General features: G+C 39.5%; 1 protein-coding gene across 1 annotated transcript in view; it reads left to right on the top strand.

Annotated features, from left to right (window-relative positions):
• The window catches only part of LOC127858075 (uncharacterized), a 60,022-nt gene that overhangs the window by 16,452 nt on the left and 18,509 nt on the right, over positions 1–25,061 (top strand). Inside the window, exons 18-29 of the mRNA XM_052394961.1 lie at positions 660–796; positions 1,249–1,408; positions 1,827–1,897; positions 2,406–2,563; positions 3,497–4,702; positions 4,868–4,962; positions 5,506–6,039; positions 12,038–12,215; positions 12,384–12,568; positions 12,766–13,457; positions 21,461–22,920; positions 23,046–25,061. The exon at positions 23,046–25,061 is cut by the window's right edge and continues 1,346 nt beyond it. Coding sequence (XP_052250921.1) covers positions 660–796; positions 1,249–1,408; positions 1,827–1,897; positions 2,406–2,563; positions 3,497–4,702; positions 4,868–4,962; positions 5,506–6,039; positions 12,038–12,215; positions 12,384–12,568; positions 12,766–13,457; positions 21,461–22,920; positions 23,046–25,061 — 6,892 coding nt within the window. The remainder of the gene's footprint in view (positions 1–659; positions 797–1,248; positions 1,409–1,826; positions 1,898–2,405; positions 2,564–3,496; positions 4,703–4,867; positions 4,963–5,505; positions 6,040–12,037; positions 12,216–12,383; positions 12,569–12,765; positions 13,458–21,460; positions 22,921–23,045) is intronic.

Genomic DNA, 25,061 nt, shown 5'->3' with positions numbered 1-25,061 from the left:
TTATATTCCATTTTCTTTTAAGGTTACAAACATTTGTTCATTTAATTGGCCTAGGTAAAATTCATTTTACCCAAACCAAGCAAGTAATGTTTTTCTGTTTATAAGGTGACCGTGTAAATAATTTGTATTTTTGTGCATCAAATACACATGGGATATTATGTTTGTCAACCTGTTCAAGGGTGTATAAGAGTGACTTGTGTCCTGATGTATTACACGAAGCATGATGCGAAATATCGCTAGTCACGAGAATGAGATAAGAACAAAATGTTCCGTCTAAATTATTTCGGTAATACTAGATCGGAAATATAGCGAAAAGTATAAAAAGGTTTGTTAAGTACATATGAGCCGTGCTCTGTGGAAAGGGGGTTTAACGCTTGTGCGTAAAGTATCGTCCCAGACGAAACTTTCCGCCTAAACTAGACTTTTGTTGGGCAGAGACTTTCTTTAAACGTAATACATTATAAAAGCGGAAAGTGTCGTCCCTGATTAGCATGTGCAAACTAAACAGGCTAATCTGGGACGACACTTTAAGCATATGCTTAAAACCCCCTTTTCACAGAGCACGGCTCATACATGTATATATATATTTTACTGATTGATAAAGCCAGCATTTCGTTTAGATTATAAACAGGTATATTATGAATATATATACTTGTTAGCGACGGGTTCATGTACAGACGACAGTATCCGACAAACACTGATTACGACTTTCATGATGCAGCTAAGCGAATTTTACTTGCTGAATAAAGATGTGACAGCGACACTGGAAAATGTGCGACATCAAGTCGTTGATCAGGTGTGTTTCATATTAATTTCAATTTCTTAAGTTATGAAATCGCAGTAAACGTAATAAGTACTTAAATTGCTAACGCAATTATTAAATTGTATTGAATTACATGTTATTATGACATTGAATGAAATAGGTCAATTGATGTATTGATCATGTTATACGGACTTTTTAATCTGCAATATGTGATATACTATGTTAAAAATATAACTAATTGATCAAATGTTCATGTAAGTATAGTAGCTAAAGCATATAAACTGATGAAACAATAATGTTGCATTAATCCTTTCAGCGGATCCAGTCTTTATGAAATATAATTGTTGAAAGAAATAAAAGTAATAACGTTACATTCAGTGTTTTTCTGATCTCTATAACGTGATATAAATAATTTCTGGTGACAAAATAATTGTGTTGCAGATATCATTTTAAAATTTATGTTGATGTGAATTAAATCGTTACAGCTGCTGAAAGACACGGCAGACAAGTTCATGACAGCATTAACGGAGTTTCCAAACAAGGTTGACTTCTGTGTTAGTGCCAATATCCCCGTGCCCCAATTTGATATCACATTCTTCAACATTCGTCAACTTTTTATGGTTGGACCAGTACCTTTGTCACTAGGTATGATGCACAACAAGTCGATATTTTGTTTACTGATTCTTACCGAGAGGCATAAAGCGATTGACGTCAGTCCATAAGTCCGTCCCCAAAAAGACACGTTCTGTATTACATCAATTATGCTTCCTGCACACATTAATACTCGCATGGATGATGTGTTTAAACACATTAATTACATTGTAATTACTTAAAAGAATAATTGTTCAACCCTAAGTGTTTTAAATTTAAGGCAACGGTAAACGGTCTTTTCAAATCATCGTTCGTTGGGTTTAAAGGCTAGGCGATCTGTTCACCTCATCAGAAGGTGTCTATTTATTGACAACAAATATATTTCACATCATGCACATGGTAAACCAAAATTGCGACAAACTGTTTCTGAAGTTGTGTTATGACTTTGTGGATAAATTGTTTGTAATTGCAGGATTTGGAGCTGGCGGTTCCGTTGGTCTTGGTGTGAAAGTAGGATTGTGCGTAGTGAGCATGACCACAGAGGTCAGAGGGAAGTTGTTGCTTGCTGTAGTCTTAGTGTTTAGCGCGCATCAATATTCATTCGTTCTTCTTAATTACGGACGTATATAAACACGAAATACAACAAGAGTAAACCATACACCTTACTTACATGTGCTTCAAGCATGTGTTGGCAACTATTTATTCTTTTTTGATAACTGTTATTTCATTTAAACGTATTTATTTTAGCTCAATTGCATCAAAAGACTTAGGCTTGTTGAAACGCCCTCGAGTCCTTTTTATAGGCCTATAACCAGTTATTTGTGTCTTCTGGGGAGATCTAAAGAACGCTCCCACAGTGTGGATTAAATCGGACCGCGAGGCGGACACCATATCCATTACAACATGGCGACCTGTTGTTTTATGTAAATCTTGGTTTTATTTTGTATGTGCTTTGTGTTCATTCATTTTTAAATCCTCACATTGTTTCAAGACACTAACTTCAAGGCGATGTAATACAAAAACATGAACAACTCTAAATGTTTCCCTACAGCTGACACTCACCCCTTGGGTTGGAGGCAAGGTGTGGGGTGATGCCGCTATCGATATCGGCTTTGCAAGAGGTGGCATTAGATTGATCGGCTATCTACTGGAAACCAAATTTCCTATGACAACTGAGCTCGTGTTTTCGAAATATCCAATAGATGTTGGGTATGTATTAAGATAAGAATATTAGGTTACCCACCATCTGTCCGTCGGTGTGTCCACCCGAACATACACAAGTGTCAGGTGATTGCTCAACAAGCTCTCGTGATCTAGTGCTTTAATGACACTTCAATTGAATGACACTTCACTTCACGCGCAATATTAAATGCCGTTTGAATGAAACCTTTTATTTTTTAACCAAACTAATTTCAATCTTAATGAATATAAAGCACAAATTACCCTTGTATTGTTCAGTATTCACTTTTGGTAATTGGCTTGATATTTTCCCTCACTTTATCTTAACAGTCATTTTGTTCGTTCAATCATAGGTTAACTCACTGTAACTACACACCGAAGAATACTAAATAATGCAATAACCCGAGTGCATGTCAGATATGATTATGACACTTAATTTACTTATGAAAAGTAATGTGATAATAATGCGCATCAGTCTTTTCACCAGCGGTTAGTATTCTTGAAACCCTATAAAATCTTAAGTACAGAGCTAATCCTTTCCTCTGACAGTTAAGTCGAATCTTTTGACACGAACAGAGAAAGGGCAATATACAATCGATTTTGGTCGCCGCGCATGGGCAAATCGTGTATTGAGTGCAATGCGATCGAACATTGATCCTACTGAGTACATGATAATCGATACACATTTAACTGTAAGTCATATCATCATTTGAAGATTAACATTTACTTTCGATCAAACACTATATCTTATGCTGACAAATTGATTTATACACTTTTTGTCATCGGGTAAAAGTGAACGACACATGTCAGATAAATACATATGTGTTCGCATTATATTTATCTTTATTAGATATTTTATTGACAAATGATTTATAAAGTGAGTTATCAGCATTTTATATATTTGTTCAATTCTATTAATTTGATTTACATGATTTTAGTATAATATGTTTTCATTATTTGAAGGGCTAAGATGGATCTGGTGCTCACACCGTTGCGACTTGAACTTAAGGCATTTGCAGAACTATACCTTTTGTTTACAACTGTCACAATCTTCGAAGGAACAATATGGAAATACCAAGTCCCTACCATTCGCCAGAATATTTTTACGAAGAAGAAGCGAGATGACGACCCATCACCACCTGACGTTTTGCCAACCACGATCAACGAGAGACGGCGCCGTGCCGGTCCCGAAGGCTGTATAGTTTACCAAGTGTATAACCGTGCCTACTATGACACCGCCTTTACACTGGAAATGTTCGCTCAAGACGAAGTATCGGAGGTGAAACTTACCTACGCGATTGGCACACATAAAGGGGGAACCAACGTTCAAGCCTGGACAGAAATGGGTGGCAATACCCTTCTGGTTCCCGCCAAATTACCAGGTGGTATACCTCTGCATTGGACTGTTAGCGCAACTAATACGCAAGGACTGTCGTCCACTGTGCAGTGCTCTCTAAATACATATGACAGCACATTGCCAGACGGCAGAGTGGAGCACCCATATAAGTATTCATCACATCCTTCAAAACTAGTTGCTATTATCATCGTCGCTGAAGACAGTCCCCTGAAGGAGATGCATTACAAGGCTGTTGGATACAGCCCAGGTCAATACGGCAACCAGTTCGTTGGATGGGAAGAAACACGACTTGACCACTCTCCACTAAGACAAGGTGTGACCGGAGCATTGCAGCACTTCACGATCCCGATGGATGGCAAGCTGATAGCTAACGTCCTAAAAACAGCGAAGCCATTAAGATCCCCGGATTTATGCGCAGAAGAATGCATGAATCACGGATCAAACTGCGTGTCATTTAGCTATGAATACCACTCGGAGACATGTGATTTGCACGATCAGGTGGCCGGTGCAAATGCCTATTTACGCATTAGCGGAACATACAAAAACTATGAACGATTGGGTATCGGTTATCACACCTCTGTGGAATATGACAATTTACCACTTACTCAAGGTACTCAGTATTTTGTCAACGCAAAGGTAACTAACGTGCTGGGGTACGTTAACCATTTAATAGGCGAAGGCACAATGGTGGACTTCACACCTCCAGAACCAGGATTGATCCTGAATAATCAGTCTGACTTTCTTCGTGCTGACCAATGTAATGCTTCTGTTTCACAAAGATGCCTTGAAGTAACACGTCAAGAAAACCACAGGTAAATATTAGAATTCTTATTCCACATTTTCGATAATTAAGGTATGATCGGAAGAAACAAAATTATATTGACAGTCTTCTACAGTTGTTAAGACATTATTTTCGTCAAAAACGCATTTTGGTAAACCGCAGTTTATTTACGCATCTACATGTAATTTAACACCAGGATAATCATCGATGGACCGGGCTCTGAAACCGTCTTCAATGGTCCCCAACCAGTTCAAGACGAGCTGTACACGTTAACGAACCACTATGTGGCCGGTAAACTTGTATTTATGTAAACTCATTAAATTGAAGTTTCTCGTTAAAGGTTGTTCAAACAACGTGTCAAGTAACATCCCATTTACAATATTTGCAATATTTACATAAACTTGAATAGTGTTTTGAAATGCTTGACATTTTCCAATATGTATTTATCACATATAAGCATTTTTTATTTAAACTACATGTATATATTAATGTTCAACCATATTTTATTTGATAAATATTTGTGCAATTTTATTAGTTCTATAACAATTTTCTGTACAGAACGGTTATATATTTGGACGAGTACATAGCTGACATAATTGTGCCATATTTGAGGAGTCGACTGGCTTGTCCAATGGGAGTAGATATGCTGTGTACGGGAATACTTTTCAAGTTTACTTTGCAAATGCCAATTTCGTTTATTCTCGAATTGTTCAATACGAAGTATATTAAACGAACATGTTTCAAAAACGGAATGATATTGTGCGTAACTTGGCAAAAGTGACGAAAGCTGATGTGTGTGTCTCTATTATCCGTACTTGTATGTTATCATTACAGCCAACTGGAAAGGTTTTCACGACGACGAGAGCGGTATATATGCGTACACTTGGGCTGTCGGAAAGAGTGTCTGCAGCTCAGATGTTGTCCCTTTTACAAATCCGTACGCCCATCTGACGAATCCGAAGTTCTGGACCGACTCCGCTTTTCAAAAAGGCATCCACCTGCCTGACGGTCCGTATTTTGTCACGGTGCAGGCATTAAATAGAGCAGAATTAGGCGGTTCATTGGTGACTACGGTATGTCATTCCACTCCGTTCATCGTAGACACTTCGCCGCCGGTGTTTCACAAAGTAACGGACATCATTTATGATGAAGACTTTGACCTCATCGCGATATACTACAATGCTACCGACGACTTGAGTAAAATCGTCCATGTTGAATTCGGCTTGGGCAAAACTAAGTATGATGTACAACTGAAGGCGTATGGATTGCATGCGCCTATTGAACGTGAGGATCCGTTTGTAGCTGTGAAAGATCTGGGTCTTCAAGAAGGAATTCCGGCGTGGATTCGTATCCGCGTCACAAACAATGGTAAAAAGAATACAATTATTGTTGTCTTAATCATACTGAAGTTCTGCTGGGTTGATTATATGATATGTAAGGTTTGCGTTTTCAAATCAACTAACCTGGCCGACTTTTCTGTGCAACTCTCATGACGACGACCCGATTAAACATGTCTCATAGTGTGTGTAAATAGATTGTGCTATCAGGACACTGATTGATAACACTTTTAAGTTAATAATTCCAATTTTCGCAAGAGCAATCGCCAGCATTTCAAAAGTTAATGCATCATTTCATAGCGTTATTTTTTTTTTTTTAAATACTCACTGTTGAAGAATGTCACTGGTTGCTTTACTTTAAATTCCGTATGATTAAATAAAGCGTGTAAATGTTGAGTGTTTTCATTACATACATTTGAACCAACCTGTTCATGTGGCCTGCTGTCTGCGTTTGTTTAAGAGACTTATTCACAGTATGACAAAATTACACATTTAGAAAAAAGATTTAAGGCCCGGTCACACCGCCAGATCTTTGCTTGAGCGTTCCTGGAGCGGTGAAAAACAATCATCGCCGCTCGCTACCGTTCACGACCGTTAAACAGAAGTTGGCCCCCGTTAAGGCAACGCCGTATACGCTCGTTCACTGATGATGGTTCCTCCTACCGCTCAGAAAGTTTTGAGCTGCACAAAATATTGCGAGCGGTGAGGAGCGGGCAATTTTCCGCTCCGACAAAGTTCACCACCGTTCCACCAACGCTCAGTCAAAGTTTGGCACCGCTAGACGCAAGTTCATTGACGTTTGGATTCGCAAGGCCAACGCAGAAATCTTGAAAGTTGGACAACCGATGCTTTGCCAGCTTTGCTCGGGCGGTGATTAAACGTTGCACAAACTTTGGTGTAGCGGTTGTAATCGTTTTTCGAACGGACACGGACTTGCTGGAACGGTGTCGGGCGTTGAAGTAGCGATCCATTGCAGTGATGAACTTTGGTTTGGCGTTGGTATTGAGGTGTTGGAGCAAGACCAGAATTTGGCTATAAATTCAGGAAGAAATGAATCAGGAGTCCATTTTAAATCGAGTTACCGTTGAGTGCAGACCTCATTTTAATTTGCTCAGTTACAGTAAAAGCAGCAGAATCAGAACCTCCTTAGATTGCAACAAGCTGTTGACAGAAGGAGAAGAGAGAAAAGAAGGAGAGACAGAGTTGTGTGGGTCAGACAGTGGATACTGAGAAGGCCTGAACATGGACTGTATTACAAGCTGATGTTGGAGATGAGGAATAAGGATCCACGAGCCTTCCATCACTTTATGAGGATGCCACCAGCCATGTTTGATGAAGTTGTACAGAAGCTTACCCCCCGATTGACCAAACAAGACACCAATTACTGACCAAGCCTGGCACCTGGTCTCAAAGTGGCAATCACCCTACGGCACCTGGCCTCTGGTAACACCTACAGAAACACGCAATACGCCTGGAGGGTTCCCCACAACACCATCGGTGTGGTAGTTAGAGAAGTGGTAAAGGCCATCATTGAGGAGTACATAGATGAATTGTTCTTTTGCCCAACAACTGAACAAGGATGACAAGTAAGACCTGGTTGACAAATGATACCAGAAATGGAATTTTCCTCACACAGTTGGTGCCATTGATGGCAAGCACGTGGCCTGTAAAACTCCTCCTAACTCTGGCTCAGAATTTTACAACTACGAAGGCTTTTACAGCGTGATCCTGTTTGCCATGATGGATGCTGACTAAAAGTTCACCTTCATTGACGTCTCAGGCAATGGCTCATCTTCAGACGCTCAGATCTACAATGAAAGTGATGTCCATCGTGGGCTGGACCAGAACAGGATTCGTGCCTTTCCTCAGCCAGACCCCCTACCCAATGACAATCAGAATGTGTCTTACGTCATCATCGGAGATGACGCCTTCTCACTGCGGACCTACCTCATGAAGCCGTACAACACCAGAAAGCTCACCCATGAAGAGCGCATCTTCAACTATCGGCTGTCCATGGCAAGACGGGTCGTGGAGAATGCATTCGGCATCCTGGCCAACAGATTCCAGATTCTGCTCACCGCCATGCAACATCACCATGAAACTGTCAGAACCATCATGGAAGCGTGCTGCATCCTCCACAACCTGATGCGCACTCGCTATCCAGTGCTCCAGAACAGACTTGTGGACCGTGCACAACCAGATGGCAACCTGCAGCCTGGAGCATGGAGAGAAGGACGGAACTTGGAGGACACTATCGTCGTGCAAGGCCCAAACACAGCCTCGCGTAATGGAAAGAGGCAGCGTAACCTACTCAAGCATTGGTGCAACTCCCCTGCAGGATCAGTGGACTGGAAGGAAAGAATGGTGGCTATCAACTGAACACTTCGCAGAACACTGAGGATACACTTGTGCATTGTCCATATACATGTAATATGTTGATTACTTTGTTGTAAATGTTATGTGTCATTGTTAAAGGAACTCGAACGTTAATGGTGCCCCGGTATTGGACATGCAATGAACAAATTGTACTTGTGTTTGTTTGAAATGTTATGAGATTAATAAAGAAACTTGTGCTACGATTCATTCTTGATGTCATATTACATTAATAAAAGCACTTTATGTTTAATTTATTAAGTCCCAGTAGCGCCTATCCGCACCTCTGAACAATTCAGTTTCTGAGGCCATTGTAATAAATAAAACATTTGCTCCAAAAAGGAGCAAATGCTCTATTGTTTTCAATGATTTCAGTACTATATGGTCTTGTAAGTTGTTAAGCCAGTAGTAAGCTGTCTTTTTGGTAATTTTAGTCAAAGAGGTAGACTCTAAAAATAGCCTGGGTCTTGTTTAATACTTGAAGTTTTGTTTTAAAGTTAGAAATTCCAATAAATAAAGTGGTCAAGAATAGTTTAATAAAAATGCTGTTTATTAAAGCTCAAAACTGTTGTGACCACCCAAACACACAAGTGCACATAAAAACATAATAAACATCAAAACAGCTTGCAAGCTCATCCCTTAAACAAAAATCACATGAAATAACTGAGCAATCCCTTCAACACATCACAAGCAGTCTCAATTCTCCTCAACGGTGGCCCTTATCTCTGCCAGTAAATCATCAGTCCCTTGAGCTGTGGCGGGGATTGGTATGGATGGAGCATTTATATCCTGCCTTTGAAGGTCCTGGAGAATCCACCCCTTGCTAACGGCGCTCATGTTGGCTTGGTTAAAGGAGTAAAACTTCGGTGTGTCTGACAACATGAGTCCTGCGCTGGAGCTCCTTGGGGTGGAGGATGGCTGGCTGCCTCTGGGTGTCTGCTATTGCTGGAAGTGCTGATGCTGGTGCTCAGGCTGAGGCTGCTGCTAGAAGCCGTAATGCTGAGTCTGGGGCTGGTAGCAATGCGGCCGCTGCTGGTAGATGGTGAGTGTGGGTGAAAGTACTGATGCTGGAGGTGGTTGCGCTGGAGGGAGGGGGTGGGGAGGGGTCGCTGCATCTCGTGGAGGATGGCCGTCATTCTCTCTAGTGTGAGCTGGTACTGACCCCAGGTCGTTGTTGGAGAGACTGGGACATGTACGTGATGAAGGGCTGTCTTGCATGGCTGATCTCCTGGGCTTAGACCAGTCTCTCCAGGAGGGCGTTGGTAGCCTTCATACTATCTCTTATCACCAGCATCGCAGGGGCGTCTTCAGGCTCGGCTCTGGTGGCGGCACGGCGTGGTCTGGTGGTGGTGGAGGAGAGAGCTAGTGGAGGTGGGGTGCCCTGGGACATCGTGAGTGCCGCTTGAGTTTCAATGAGCGAGAGGAAACCCTCGTCTTCTTCCTGTTCCTCGACGTCGTGGGAAGGCTGGCGAGAGATGCTAGTCGACGCCGAATGCTGGGCTTCTGGAAGTTGGTTTGCTAAAGTTTCCTGTGTGAGGGGTATGTTTCTAAGTGGCTGGCCTTTCCTGGGCTTGACCTCCTTGTGCAGGAAGGCGCAGTTCCTCTGGATGAACAGTTCTCTGTCCGTCAAGTTCGCTGCAGCCTGGCCAGACTTCTTGCAGATAAGCTTAGCGTTGAGGTCCCGGACTGACTTCCACCATGTCCTGAGATTTTCAGCTCCCTCCTCAATGTTCAGCTCTCTTGCATTCCTGGTCCAAAGTCCCGTCTTCTTCTTTGTATCCTTGTAGTCGGTGGCCCCCTTCCTCTACAAAAGTTCGTGCTCCCGGACCCACTCGATGAGTTGCTTCTGAGTTTCATTGTCGAGCAGGAGGGCCTTACGGCGAGACTTATTCTGCGGCTGACGCTGTTCATCGTCCCGTTCAGAGTCTGAAAAAATAACAGTTGAATAGAAATAATAAATGTTTGAATGAAACATATATTATTTGGATCAATTTGTATTGATTTTTAATTGCATATTATGATTACCCTCAGCACCAGCAGGTTGGTCATCACCGGGTGGTATTTCCTCATTGTCAGGCTGGTCTTGTGTCAGGGCCTTCTCGGGCTTGTCATCAGTCTGCAAAAAATAACAAATGAATAATAAATAAGCAAGGTCAACGTAATTGAAAGATTATTATTATCATTATTATCTATATCACTACATTTCATACATTTTCATTGGTGATTACCTTCATCAGCAGCTGCCCCTGCCTGGGTTGTGGTAGCAGTGGCTGTGGCTGTGTTAGCAGTGGGTGTGCTAACAGTGGATTCTGGTGTGGCATTACTTGTCTCTGCAAATTATCTCAAATGAATATTACATGAACAATGTCAACGTCATTGAAAGATTATGGTTATTATTATTATTATTATTATTATTTTACTTTTATTATTATTATTATTATTATTATTATTAATATTATTATTATCATCATCATCACTAAATTTAATATTTCTATTGGCGATTACCTTCATCAATAGCTGTCCCTGCCTGGGCTGATGCAGCAGTGGCTGTGTTAACAATGGCTGTGCTAGTAGTGGATTCTCGTGTGGCATTACTGGTCTCTGCAAAATATAACAAATGAATTTTAAATAAAACATGTTGAAGTAAAATACGTAATAGTATTTTTTCACAGTTGTTGAATATTTCTTGACAAAACTAGTGGGTTACCTATATTTACCTGAATCCATTGGTTCAGGTGCCTGCTCAGTAATGATCTTCTTGGAGGCTGCTGCCTCTCCTACTCCAGCCTTCCACTTCTTTTGTCTACGTGACATGATGAACTTCAACTATCGACTTCTATAAAAAAAATTATCAGAACGTCTATCAAAGTGATCCGTCTAGTTCCGTAGTCAGAAGCGGTTTGCCGCTACACCAACTTTAAACTCCCGCCGAGCCGACGCGCGCATGCGCAGAACGCCGCTTTATCAAGGCTCGCGTCATCGCTAAACCAACGCTCGCTACCGCTCGCTACCGTTAACCCAACGCTAAACCAACGCTTGCTTCAGCGGTGCACCGCTTAAGCAACGCCTGTGTTTTCTATTGTTTCCCCATTTTGTGCGCGGTGACGAGCGTTACCGAAATTCGGCCCCTCTTCATACCGTTCAAGGAACGCCCCAGCAAAGTTCTGGCGGTGTGACCGGGCCTTAAGGGAAATGTATTCGAACAAGCAAATAACACTCATTTTTAAGAAAATGAAAATGGGTTATCAAGAATCCAATGCTTCAAAAAATGCATCGCGTGTAACGATTGCATCGACAATTTAGCAAAAACGTTTATTACCGACATGGCTTGCACACTACCTGCCCAATTCATAAGTTCCGTGTTCCTCATGCCGTTCGATATAAATCTAATATAACATAAACTATATATCTCTTGTTATTTAACAGTACTCTATTGGTTTTTGACCTATGTAAATATTTCTAACGTTCAGTAATGGAAATATTGGACTATGATAAGAATTTGTACGTTTCTTTGACGAAGGCTAGGGACATGTAAGAAAGACAGATTATTTAGACCAAAAAAAATCTTAGTAAAAATGCTGTTCATGAAGCATTTATAATACTTTAAAATGAATGTATATTGTGTCAAACACTTTAATTATGGCGTTACATTTCAGTGGATTTGTTTATTGCGGGTCACGGGGATGAGCCGATACTAATCGACAGATCTCCGCCGATACCGGGGGTCGTTATGGACGGAAATAGGCTTCGAAGAGACAGGCAGTTCCAGGCGGACGACCATAATATGTGCGCGCAGTGGATAGATTTCTTTGACCCTGAATCTGGCATCGACAGGTAAAATGATACATTATTGGATGATTGATGTATCGAATAAAGGGGCAATTGTACTAATATTATTAATACGTAATATTTTGAAAATGTTTATATTCAATGTTAAACAATGGATCTCTTGCCCTTAATTATCACCATCATTAATTCAGATTTTGTGGGGTGTTCATTCAGATTTTTGTGGGGTGTCGGGACTGCGCCTCAACTGGACGATATTGTCCAATTCCACAACCTGACTCGCTATGAGAAATCCAGCTGCGTCCCAGCAACTTTGAAGCACAACAGCACTTACTTCTCGACTGTTCTTGCCTTCAACAGCGCGTTGAATTCCAAGCCATGCAACAGCTCTTCGGATGGAGGTAGTAGCATGCAGTATTGTGTGTAATTAATGTTCGATATTAAAGCACATGCTACAAATTATTAATATGCTTACACTTTCCTTACTTTCCTCCGACCAATAGACATTCCGATAGAAATGTTGCAGTTTTTGTCTTAAAAAAAAATGCATTCATCTTTCATGTGGATTACTGTTATATAAAATGTTGTTTTTTTCCAGTTCTTGTCGACACTACACCTCCTATAGTTGGGATTGTGCTTGACGGAATACGAAATGCAACTGAATTGAAATACACCTCAGAAACCGTGTCTAAGCACGCAAACTGGCGGGATTATTATGACCCCGAGAGTGGAATAGCAAACTACAAAGTTGATGTCTACATTAACAACGAAAAGAAAAAGACTTTTGAAACAGGAACGTTGAGTGAGTTCGAAGATCACACAATTTCCATGGAGCATAAAGATGAGGTTTACTTCGAGGTTCATGGAGTAAATGGGGCTGAATTAGAAGCAGTAGCCAGATCCGATAGCTTTATAGTGGACCATACTCCTCCAATTATGACTGAAATTTCTGACAATAAGGATGGTAACAGATACCAAGCGGACAAATCGAACTTATGTCTTAAGTGGGATTTCTTTGACAGCGAATCCGGCATAGAAAAGTATAGAACGGTGATATACGAAAGCCGCCACGGTATCAAGCAGAAGCACTGGCCTGCGAGTGAACGATATAATGAAACGAAACCAATGAATTCGTTCAATGGTAAAATGGACAGCACACTCGGTAACTTAAATATGGAAGATGGAGTGACATATTCTCTACACGTGACAGCATTCGATGGAGCTCTTTTAGCCACAGCGCATGAAAGCACAGGAGTTATGATTGATACAACACCACCGAGTACACCTAAGGTAAAATTCGGAGTTCGTTCTCTGCGAGGTTTTATTTCGACCAAAACAGAAACAATGTTAATGATTTTATTGCAGTTGACCGTATTAATCGATGTTAACGTATAGGGTTGTTCTGAAACAATATTAAATAAGATAAACAAATGAACAAGAATGCATATTTTAACACAACGCTAGAACAATACACATACACAAAGAGTAGGTACGACGAGTCAAAATACAATAAACGCATTATTTATAAGGACTGCGAACAATACCAAATAATACATACATATCATAATAATATGTTATTTAATAGTCACTAAAGAAAAGGGATAGTATACCTGAGAAAATCTATAATTTTCCTCCAACAAATAGAAATACGACCATCTATGACAATTGAAAGTTATGTGCACGTGCATCACGAGCAAGGGTTAGATAACGCTTATATAAGTAAATCATGCACAAGGTTTAACGGTTAGGTTGCTTTCCCTTGACCAGAGAAATATATTCAAATTAATATTAAAACCCTAAGATTGAAATAACTAAATAGTATGCATGTTATGTGAATAATTTGTACCCTACGACATACTCCCGCTGTTTCGCAAATGTCGTCCCCGATATTTATTTTGAAATAACAATACATTTAAAAGACATTTATAGGACAAACGACATACTCCCGCTGATGAGTATTTAATGCATTGTGATATTTTTGTTGCCGCGATTCGAAATACAATTATATGAGCAACAAAGATACAGAACACAACCACAACAACAACAACATCACATGACACACACAAAATTGACAATATGCATAAATTATCGTTACTAATTCAACGCAACTACTTAGAATCTATCTAAACGAGTAATAATACATATTATTACTGAAAAATTCATAACTACTGAATTACATAAATTCTAGTCACTTAAACATACGTTTAAATCGTACCATGTTGAAAATATACACGTTTTGACAGTCGACGTCCCACGGCAAAATTACTCGCTGTATCACTTTCTCGCAGATTCATATGAAAATAAACTTCATTTGAAAACATCGTGCATACATAAAATGATGTTTTCAATTTAAATATCTTAAAAAAAACCATTTCATATTAGTCTTACGCATAAGCAAGATTAATAAAATGGGTAATATTTGTGTACCTATATACACTATACACATACTCTCAGTGTTAAACAATTATAGGTTACAAAACGAATACATCTTTATATGCGTTTGCAAATATCGATTTTGTGTTTGAATGCAATTTTACGTTGATCGCATATTGTACAATACTATTTACAACATGTATTCTCCAGAGACAGAGAGTTGCCACTTCGGGGGTTTACGATCTCGAGTTGGTCGCTCATTTATATGCTTGGGCGGCTCGTTATTTTTACGAAGGGCCGGGATAATATATTTTGGGGATTTTTCCTGTGATTTTTCCTGGTAAGGGAAGTAATAGCTTGCGGTGCAGGATTCTTGTTTTCCTAGCGTTGGGGCAATCTTTCTTTACCTCAAACACAGGGATATCGGCGTTTGGTTGTCCGACTACAATGTACGGAGTTCCCGCCCACTTGTCGGCTAATTTGTGTGTGCCACGCAAAGATACATTGCGGACCAGCACCAAATCACCGACGCTTAATTAAGTGGCCTTAGCACGAGCATCGTACCGCCTCTTGTCACCGGAATTTGCATTTTTCGCAAATTCTTCAGCCTTTTTGTATGCACAGTATAATCGTTCCTTGAGTTTCCGGACATATTCGTGTTTTGACACGTTCTCGTCGGTCTCCGAGGACAACCCTAATAGTGCGTCTATGGCTAGTTTGGGATGTCTCCCAAACATTAGGTAGAATGGGGCATATCCGGTGGTTTTGTGAATTGTGACATTGTACGCATGCACTAACGGTGCAATGTGCGAGAAACCGCTTTTATGACAGGAGTTTCAATGGTGTTTTGCTCGGAAGAAATATTGACATCCGGCCGTCTAGACAAACCATTAGTATCAGCATTACTCATGCCACTACGGTACTTAATAGTAAAATCGTAGCTACTAAGGGCTGCTAACCAACGATGACCGGTTGCGTCTAGCTTCGCTGTTGTTTGCACGTAGGTCAACGGGTTGTTATCTGTAAAGACCTGAAATTGACAACCATACAGATAGTCATTGAATTTATCGGTAACCGTAAGCGCTTCGACCAATTTATCAAAAGCGTTCTGCTGTGACTGTTCCCATTTGTATAGAACTTTGTTTTTACTCAATTTTGATTTTGTTTTCTTTGTTGCATGACCAATCAACAAATCATTAAGGGGTCGGGCAATTTTGGCATACCCCTTTATGAACCTTCTGTAGTAGCCTGTGAATCCTAAAATTGTCTTACCTCCTTGGTTGTTTGAGGTTTAGGCCATGATTTAATAGCTGCAATCTTGTCGGGATCGGTCTCAATTCCTTGCTCTGAAATAACATGACCAAGATACGTAATTCTTGACTTGAAAAACTCTCATTTTGAGCATGTGAGCTTTAAATTGTGTTGTTGAAGGCGACTATTAATGGCATCTAACTTCGAAATATGGTACTCGAAATAATCACTGAATACCATCACATTATCAAGATAGATAAGACAATCTCGCAAATTCAACTCGCCCATGCACCTCTCCATCAAACGCTGAAATGTCGCGAGGGTGTTTATTAACCTGAATGGCATACGGTTGGTCTCATAATAAAAACCCAACGGACCCACAGAAAAAGCCGTTTTCGCCTTGTCCTCCTCCTTCATGGACACCTGCCAGTAGCCTGCACGTAAATCCAATTTCGAAAAGTATCTAGACCCAGACAATAAATGAAGGGTGTTTTCAATATTTGGAATAGCATTAGCATCCTTTACAGTTTTCTGATTGAGCTTCCGGTAATCTATGCAAAACCTGATAGAACCATCTTTTTTTCGAACAATAACAACATTGGACGAACAAGGGCTATTTGATTTCCTTATGGCACCGCAATCAATCATTTCCTTTAAATGCTCTCAAACCTCATTGAGTAAAGCTGGGCCAATAGGACGATTAGGATCCTTGAATGGGATATTGTCAGTCAAATGAATTGCATGTTCTATAAGATCAATGTTTCCAAGATCAGTAGGACCTTTTGAAAAAATAAAATGCAATTTATTCAGGAAAGATCGGACTGTGTGCTTTTGATGTTCACTAAGATTATTACCCTCTAGGTCAACATCAATTGTTTGCTTAGTGTCCACATCGGGTTTAGTTGCAGTTTTGGTCTCATTACAATTAAATATTGCATTTCTTAAAACTTTTACTTCTTTTAATTGACATATCTTAGCTCGTGCTGGTACCGTGTCTGGTTTAGAAGACTTGTTAAACAGTTTAATCGGGATTCTAGCAAAACTGCCTGGTTTGTTCAATGTCACAACCCTTGGACAAACGTTTACGCGTGATGAGCAATGACCATCAATTCAGATTTCAGTCACCGCAGCGTCAACTGCCCTAACCCTTCTTACGATACCAGTAACTAACTTAATCTCATTTGGTTGCAATTTTACTTTTTGTTTTGTTTTAACTGTACCAACACAATCATCAGTTATTGACTTGAAAGCAGTAGCCCATTCATGTGGTACAGATTCAGTACTAGACCCTGTTTGACACAATCGAATAACATTTGTACCAACAATAACCGGTTCGGTTTTATTGACTTCCGAATCAGAAACGATCATAATTGGTACTTTGAGCTCTTTATTTGTCATGAAAGGTATTGAAATTGTAGCTTCAACATAACCTTTATATGGTAAAGCTTGACCATTCGACGAAATTACTCTCAGTGTTAAACGTGTAAGGAGCAAAAGGGTTGGTTTCCTGTGTAATTGTTCGAAACACGATTCCGACATGGTAGTTACCATTGACCCTGTGTCAATTACTGCTGCCACAAGTTGGCCTTGTATATATATGTCGCCGACATTATTATAAGCAACAATACGTTTCAACAAATCATTTGGTGGACATTCACTATTGAAACTGTCTCTTGTTCGCCCAGTAACAGAGACGTCTACTGGTTTAAAGGAAGCTGTTTGGACTCGATCCTTCTTGTGTGTACATATCCGTTTTCATTCTTGTTAACATCTCTGTTTAACGGTGGAATGTCACGTTCATGTTGCTGCTGAGGCCTCTGTCTCTCACTTCTGTCACCATGGTTTGTGTAGTTAGTGTTGTAACCTCTGTTTCCTCTATTGTTTCTGTTCCATTGCCCTCTTGGCGCACTTTCATCATATCGCCAGTAATTATCATGTCCATGATTTCCTGATCGTCTCCAATGATCTCTCCAGTTATCGCTTCTATTTGTTCTATCATCGCCGCCTGGCGTGTTACCATTTCTGTGCTGACTTCTACTCTCAACTTAATCGTGTTCAAGTCGATCCATACGTCTCTCCAGATCTCTCAAAATGTGCAGCTGTTCGTCAACTGTTGATATTTTATTCAAATTTGCTTTTGACTCATTTGTTGCTTGTGATATCATACTCTCGGTGTCTGTATTCATTTCACTCTCTTCTATGCGAACGTGTTTTGCAACTCTTCGAAGCTTTTACAAGATTCATAAAATAACCGAGCACTTAGCTTCAGTTTCTCGTTGTATAAGTATTTCCAGAACCGTTTACACAGCATTGTATCCGTCTGGTGGACATCTATCTGTCCTTTCTTGACAGACATCTGAATGCTATTTTCAATCCGTACTCCCTAATCTGCAACGTTTTCATCTGGTTCTTGCTTAGCTCTGTAGAACTCTGCTAAGTGGGATTCTCCCAGTCTTCTATCGCCATAAATGTTCTCTAGCTTCTCGAGGATTTCCTTAGTCGAGGCTTTTGTTCTCACTATCGGTAACACACGCCGCATGTTTCTTGAGGAGTTGCTTATCGAGTTGCGCACTGCATGTAAAAGTGCATCCGGGCAATACAGTCTTGATGCCATCATAACCTCAACTTCCAATTTCCACTCTTCAAACGATTCTTCTGATTATCTAGGTAGTGTTGGCTTTATGTATTTTTCTTTGAAGATTTCTTTATTTTCATCGTGCATTGGTTGATGCACATCTTTCAATCGTTCTACATCTGTTTTAAGTTTTGCTTCATTGAGCGAGCTCAATGTTTCTTCAAGGTGCTGAATATTCTGCATCAACTGCTGTTCTTGTTCTTTTAATTCCCTCATCTCTTCTTGTCTTATTCGCAGCGAGTCATCCTGTTCTTGCTTTCGTCTTGCATGAGTCTGTTCAATTTTCTCCTTCATTCTGCTTTCGCTTACTTTCAACTTTTCAACCCGCTTTCTCATATCTTCTAGTTTTAGCATCATCTTTATGTGTGGAACCTGTCTCTGTTTTCATATCTTTTATTCGCTGGATTGGTGTAGTAATGCGCAACTCATACATTGTTTCTTCATATTTCTTCTCAAGCCATTCCATATTCTCATCTAGGGCATTTCCAGGTTCTTCGTCTATTTTGGTACTTTCATGTTCTGGGAGAACAATCTTGGCATCGCAGCTTATACTGTCCTGTATTCGCCGTATCTCCTCCTGCACTTCCTTCTTTTCCTTCTGTATTTCTGCGATGGTACGCTTATCAGTTGTTTGCGGCTTTTTCTTTTTTCTCTCTTCAACTAAACTCGCACGCTGCTCTCGTATATCTCTCATTTCATTATCAACATCCGCAGTCTTGGACTTAACTGTTCTCTTAACACTCTCTTTTCCTTTCTCACTCTCGATTTTACGTAACTCGCTCTCTGACAAAAAGTGCGCCATACTGTCAAGTAATAAAGTTTATATAATTAAAAAATACTACTTTAAACACTACAACTAAAATTCTCTATTTTGTTAATGTCACACTGCAATACAAACTCAACACAGTTTACAAATTACCTGCTTAACAACTAAATCAACATTACACACTATCCAAACAATCAATAAACTCTATACAGCACAATACATTTACACAACACAAACAAGAAACACCACATTCATTTATAAATAATACAGCGCAATTTTGGTCAATGCCAAAATCTCATAAACGCGCGAAAACTATTTGTCGATTATTTCACGCTATTACCGACAACGCGTATTTAACGAAATACAGTAAAATTTACAGACTTAAGTTTGCAACTTTTACATTATTCCGTATAAGTTTTAAGACGGTTTAAATACACGTTTAAATCATATAACTTAAACGCAAGGATTAAATATTAAATATTCTTAGCAACGGCTCTTTCCGTTTTAACCGCTAATTTATCTATATAGTTTTTTTTACTCAATCACGCACGTACTCTTTAAGAGTTCAAAATCTGTGTTGACAACTGTCCAATTTAACACCTAATTTGTAAACAGTGAAAAGCACGGGGTTTTAAATTGATGTGTGTTTATACAACGATGTGTATCGCTACCAAATTATCTTAATGACAGTAGTAAATCGATTGATCAGTACTTGTTAGTATGTGTTAATACCTTGTCACAACATGCATTTGCAGATAGTGTTCCAGTGCAAGGTCGACTTAATAAAATCAACCTGTTAACAGACTTTTAAACAGCTAAAAAAAATCCGATCTCTTATTTTAAATGCAAAATAATAATGTTGATATTTACGGAACAATATATCAACAAAACAAGAATAATGCATTCATCAAAATGCTAAAATTTAAATACAGTTTTATGAAACTGAAAATAATTTAAAACTTCACTCACCGTACCTTCTAACTTAAAATGAAATTAAGCACTTTAGAAGTCATAAACATCACACAAATTAACACAAACAAACGATGTTATACAATTGTTTTTGTTTTCAAAGTTCAGCTTCAATCCCGGAACCTCCGGCGAGAATTTGGTTCCGCCAACCGGAATTCGGTCGTCGCTCCTCGTGAAATCGATCGTCGCTCCTCGTACCAAACCGTCAGAAACGTAGATGGTGCACCACGACTCAAATCGTCAACAGGCTTCAAATCGACATGTCAGTTTAACCCGGTACCGTGTACAGAGACAGTTCCGTCAAAACACGTCTTTCCAACTCACATCAGATAAGATGCGGTGGTCAGTCAAACGACTGACTTCCTTTTCTAGAATCACTAGAAACAACTTACAGTTCCCACACGACTCAGTTTGGTGAATATCGCATTCAGCAATCAGCGTCACTTGTATTTCTTTATATTTCGTCCGACATCGAAGATCAAACCACGTTGGGCGCCATTTTCGGAGTTCGTTCTCTGCGAGGTTTTATTTCGACCAACACAGAAACAATGTTAATGATTTTATTGCAGTTGACCGTATTCATCGATGTTAACGCATAGGATTGTTCTGAAACAATATTAAATAAGATAAACAAATGAACAATAATGCATATTTTAACACAACGATAGAACAATACACATACACAAAGAGTAGGTACGGCGAGTCAAAATACAATAAACGCATTATTTATAAGGACTGCGAACAATACCAAATAATACATACATATCATAATAATATGTTATTTAATAGTTACTAAAGAAAAGGGATAGTATACCTGAGAAAATCTATAATTTTCCTCCAACAAATAGAAATACGACCATCTATGATAATTGAAAGTTATGTGCACGTGCATCACGAGCAAGGGTTAGATAACGCTAATATAAGTAAATCATGCACAAGGTTAAACGGTTAGGTTGCTTCCCCTTTATCAGAGAAATATATTCAAATTAATATTCAAAACCTAAGATTGAAATAACTTAATAGTATGCATGCTATGTGAATAATTTGTACCCTACGACATAAACATATCGCAGACACAATTGTCTTGGGTATTGAAAACTATGCAGTTATCCGTTCTCTATTATCAAAATAAATTCATATCGCCAGGTTTGTTGACATATTATGTAGTACATATAAATAAATCTTATTTAAAGTAGTTACTCGTTTACTTTGTAAGTGACAAATATTTGGTTATTAAGATTCGATATAAAACAAATTCATATCTACACAAACAGATTTAGGATGTTATTTATGTTTAAGGTAAAAGTCGGACTGCCAACAGAAGACGAGGAAGTGGATCAAGGCAAAGTGCTACACAATGATCAGTATGGTATTCGACTCAGTTGGTCTTCTATGGATTCTGAGAGTGGAATCTCAAAATATGAGGTCGCAGTAGGAACAAATTACAGCATAGAGAAGATTCTTCCGTTTACGGATTACGGCACGGACACTACCGCGTATATTTCAAATATTTTCCTGGAACCATTCACTACCGCTGGGACGTTGTATGTCGTTACCGTAAAGGCATCTAATGGTGCAGAACTGGTTTCAGATATGGGTGTGTCTAAAGAAATAAAAGTACAAAAGGCGAATATCCGAGGTGTTGTCTTTGATGGCAGGAGCCTTTTTGAAGATGAATCTTTTACAACAGATCACACTTCAATAGCATCCTCGTTCTACGGGTTTGAAAGTGAAAGTTGTGACATAATTCACTATGACTGGGCAATCGGAAGGACAGAGTTTGGAACCGACATTCTTACATACACGAACTATGGTCTCGTCATGTTGAATGATACACACGGACAATGTCAAATCCATATAGAGTTGTTTGAGGACGTTACTTATTACATAACAGTTCGCGCAGTGACAGGGTGTCCAAACAAAAAAGAGAAATATATCGTCTCCTCATCAGATGGAATCACACTTGACAGAGTTGCTCCGAAAGCTATATTCAGAGTTGAAGCCTCGAATGATACGATTGTTTACATTCAGGATAATGTTATTTATCAGTCAGTAACAGATTCCATTGCTATCGTAGGCAATATTTCTGATAATCATGAAATTCAATCTTTAGAATGGAGTCTTGGGTCGCTTCCTAGTTTAGCGGACATTAAACAATTCACGCATGATTTGACATCGTTGACTAGCGTCGCATCCTTAGTTCCTGGTGAAGCGGTCTTCGTGACATTAAACGCAGTTGATAAGGCCGGTAACCACGAACTTGAGTCATCATTCGCTGTGATTGCAGATACAACTGCCCCTGAAATGATTGATCTTGAATGTACGCAATTTATATCCGTGCGAAAAAGTATCGTTACCTGCAGCTGGTCGACAATTGTTGAAAACGAAAGCATTTTAAAAGCAACCACAATATCAATGGGAACCACACAAACTGATTTCGACATTTTAGACAGTTTTGTTGTTTACAGAGACACCTACAGCTTCACCCGAGACTTTTATAACCATATCAGTCAGATTAGAAACACCACAGTTATGTTTATTACCGTAACCGTATGGAATGTTGTCGGACATAAAACTGTTTATGGAAGAGAAGTCATTGTAGACAGAACAGCCCCATTAGCCGATCGTCTTGATGTTTTAACAAGTACTTTACAAGGAACACCAGTTGAACGCCATCAGAAATGTCAATTACCAAGAGGATATGTTGAAGTAAAGTTGATAAACGTTGTTGATAAGGAGGCACCAATTGACGTTAATAGGTATGCACTTTATTTTACATTTTGATGTGTATTGATTGCTTAAGTTGTACAGGCACTTACTTAAGAATATTTGTTTAAGATTAAACACCATGTAGTTACTAACTTTCGTTGTTATCTTGTTACAGGTATGAGATCGCTCTTGGAAGCAAACCTTTGGGAACTGACTATTTAGAATATCACCCTGTCATTGCTAAAAGCGATGGAATATTCTTTGTGAATGGCTTTAGACTGAATCAAGGCGAGTTGTTTTATGTCACAATGAGAATTTACAACGAAGCCGGCTTAAGTAGTGAATTTTCTTCGGATAGCGTCGTTGTCAGTCAGACACCGTTCTTAGAAGTCAAAGACGGAACCGGCGAACAAGATATAGACTTCCAGTCGACTACCAACCTCATTCAAGGCTCTTGGAAATATTCGGACGCATGTCCTATTGGAGAGGCGAAATGGAAAATAGAAAGTCTTGCCGGAAACATATTGTTTGATTTCCAACCCATTCCGAATGCCGGACAAATGTTTTATAATGATGAGGTTCAACTTGAAAACGGAATGAAATATATTGTAACGGTTCAAACCATTGACTTCCTCGGTCGAGTTAAAACAGCCAGATCAGATGGTGTAACGGTTCGTATTCAGCCGCCTTTCCCGGGTCTAGTAAGAGATGGGATTGATAAGGACCTCACGTATCAGTTCAGTACAACTGAACTTTCGACCAACTGGGATAACTTCGGAGATAAGTCTAGCGATCCGACCCAGTCAATTCATCACTATGAAGTCGCAATTGGAAACGACCGAAGATACGAGAAAACGAGATCAAACGTGCATTTCTTTGTAGATGTTGGACTTAACACTTCGTACACATTTTCACATTTAAATCTGACATCGAAGCTGGTTCGGTATTATGTAACGGTTAGGGCATACAGCATGGCAGGTGGCTTTACAGAAGGCTATTCGAATGGTATTCGAGTTGGATATAACGATGACATAATTCCAGGATCCGTTTCCGTAAATAAGTATCAGTTCTCTGTTGATTCGATGGCAATATCATGGAACGGTTTTCAATCGGATATCGACATTATTGATTACAAGGTTGCCATTAGCAGCCATGAAGATATCATTACCAACGACACTGTTGTTTGCAACATAATTACAGCCAACAAAACCATGTACGATATTTCCCCATTGCGAAGCGTTGGCCTAGACGAGTATAGCAAGCTATTGGGACTTACACTTTTTCACAACAGTACATACTATGTGACGGTTGTGGCTGAAGACGAAGCTGGGATGTGCACAGGGATCACGAGTGATTGGGTCCTTGTCGATACAACATCTCCAGAGTTCGGCAAACTTTACATCAACGACATAGAAAGTTCGACTATAATATATGCGCGAAAGCCATCTGAGATGCAAATAGAGTGGGAAATGCATGATCATGAATCAGGAATAAATAACGTTCTTGTTCAACTATTTGAATGTAGTTCTTGCATGTCAAAAGGAGTAACAAGTGAAAACTGTTACTTGGTTGATAAAAATAGTGTGAAGAATGATACAAAGACGGCGTTTTATGAACTACAAATGAACCCACAGAAAGCATATTACGTCACAGTGGAGGTAACAAACGAGGCGAATCTAGTGACTCGAGTACAAAGTCTGTCAATTTTAGTCGATACAACACCACCTTTGATCGGCGAGTTAAAAATAACGGATGACTGGCATGATGTTGAAACATTTCAGCATTCGACATACAGGCTTTCAGGGATGCTGCCAATAGCTTTAACAGCAACAGACTATCTGTGCCCAAGCCAAATACTGTATTTCCCTGTAAGTAGCGACATTAGAATGAAACAAGTTATGGATAAGTTTGACGACGAGTTTCTTGTTGTGAATAACACGGGTGCATATCTTGGAATCGGCTATAATTCCGATTTAACAGACATCACGAAGTCAGGGGTGATATCAGAATCAATGAATCTACAAAATGGTAATTATTCGTTTAATGTACGAGTAGCGAAAGGATACCAAACTATCACAACCGTAGCCATAGTAACAGACCAAATGGTTATCCCGTTTTTCATCGATAATAAACCAGAAGAGGTGGAATTTGACTACAGTAAATTTGAAAATGTCACTGGTTTAGAAGCAGG

Source organism: Dreissena polymorpha, chromosome 14 (assembly GCF_020536995.1).
Source record: "Dreissena polymorpha isolate Duluth1 chromosome 14, UMN_Dpol_1.0, whole genome shotgun sequence".
NCBI lineage: Eukaryota > Metazoa > Mollusca > Bivalvia > Myida > Dreissenidae > Dreissena > Dreissena polymorpha.
The sequence above is the reverse complement of the archived record's forward strand: the minus strand, read 5'-3'. Positions and strand labels throughout refer to the sequence as shown.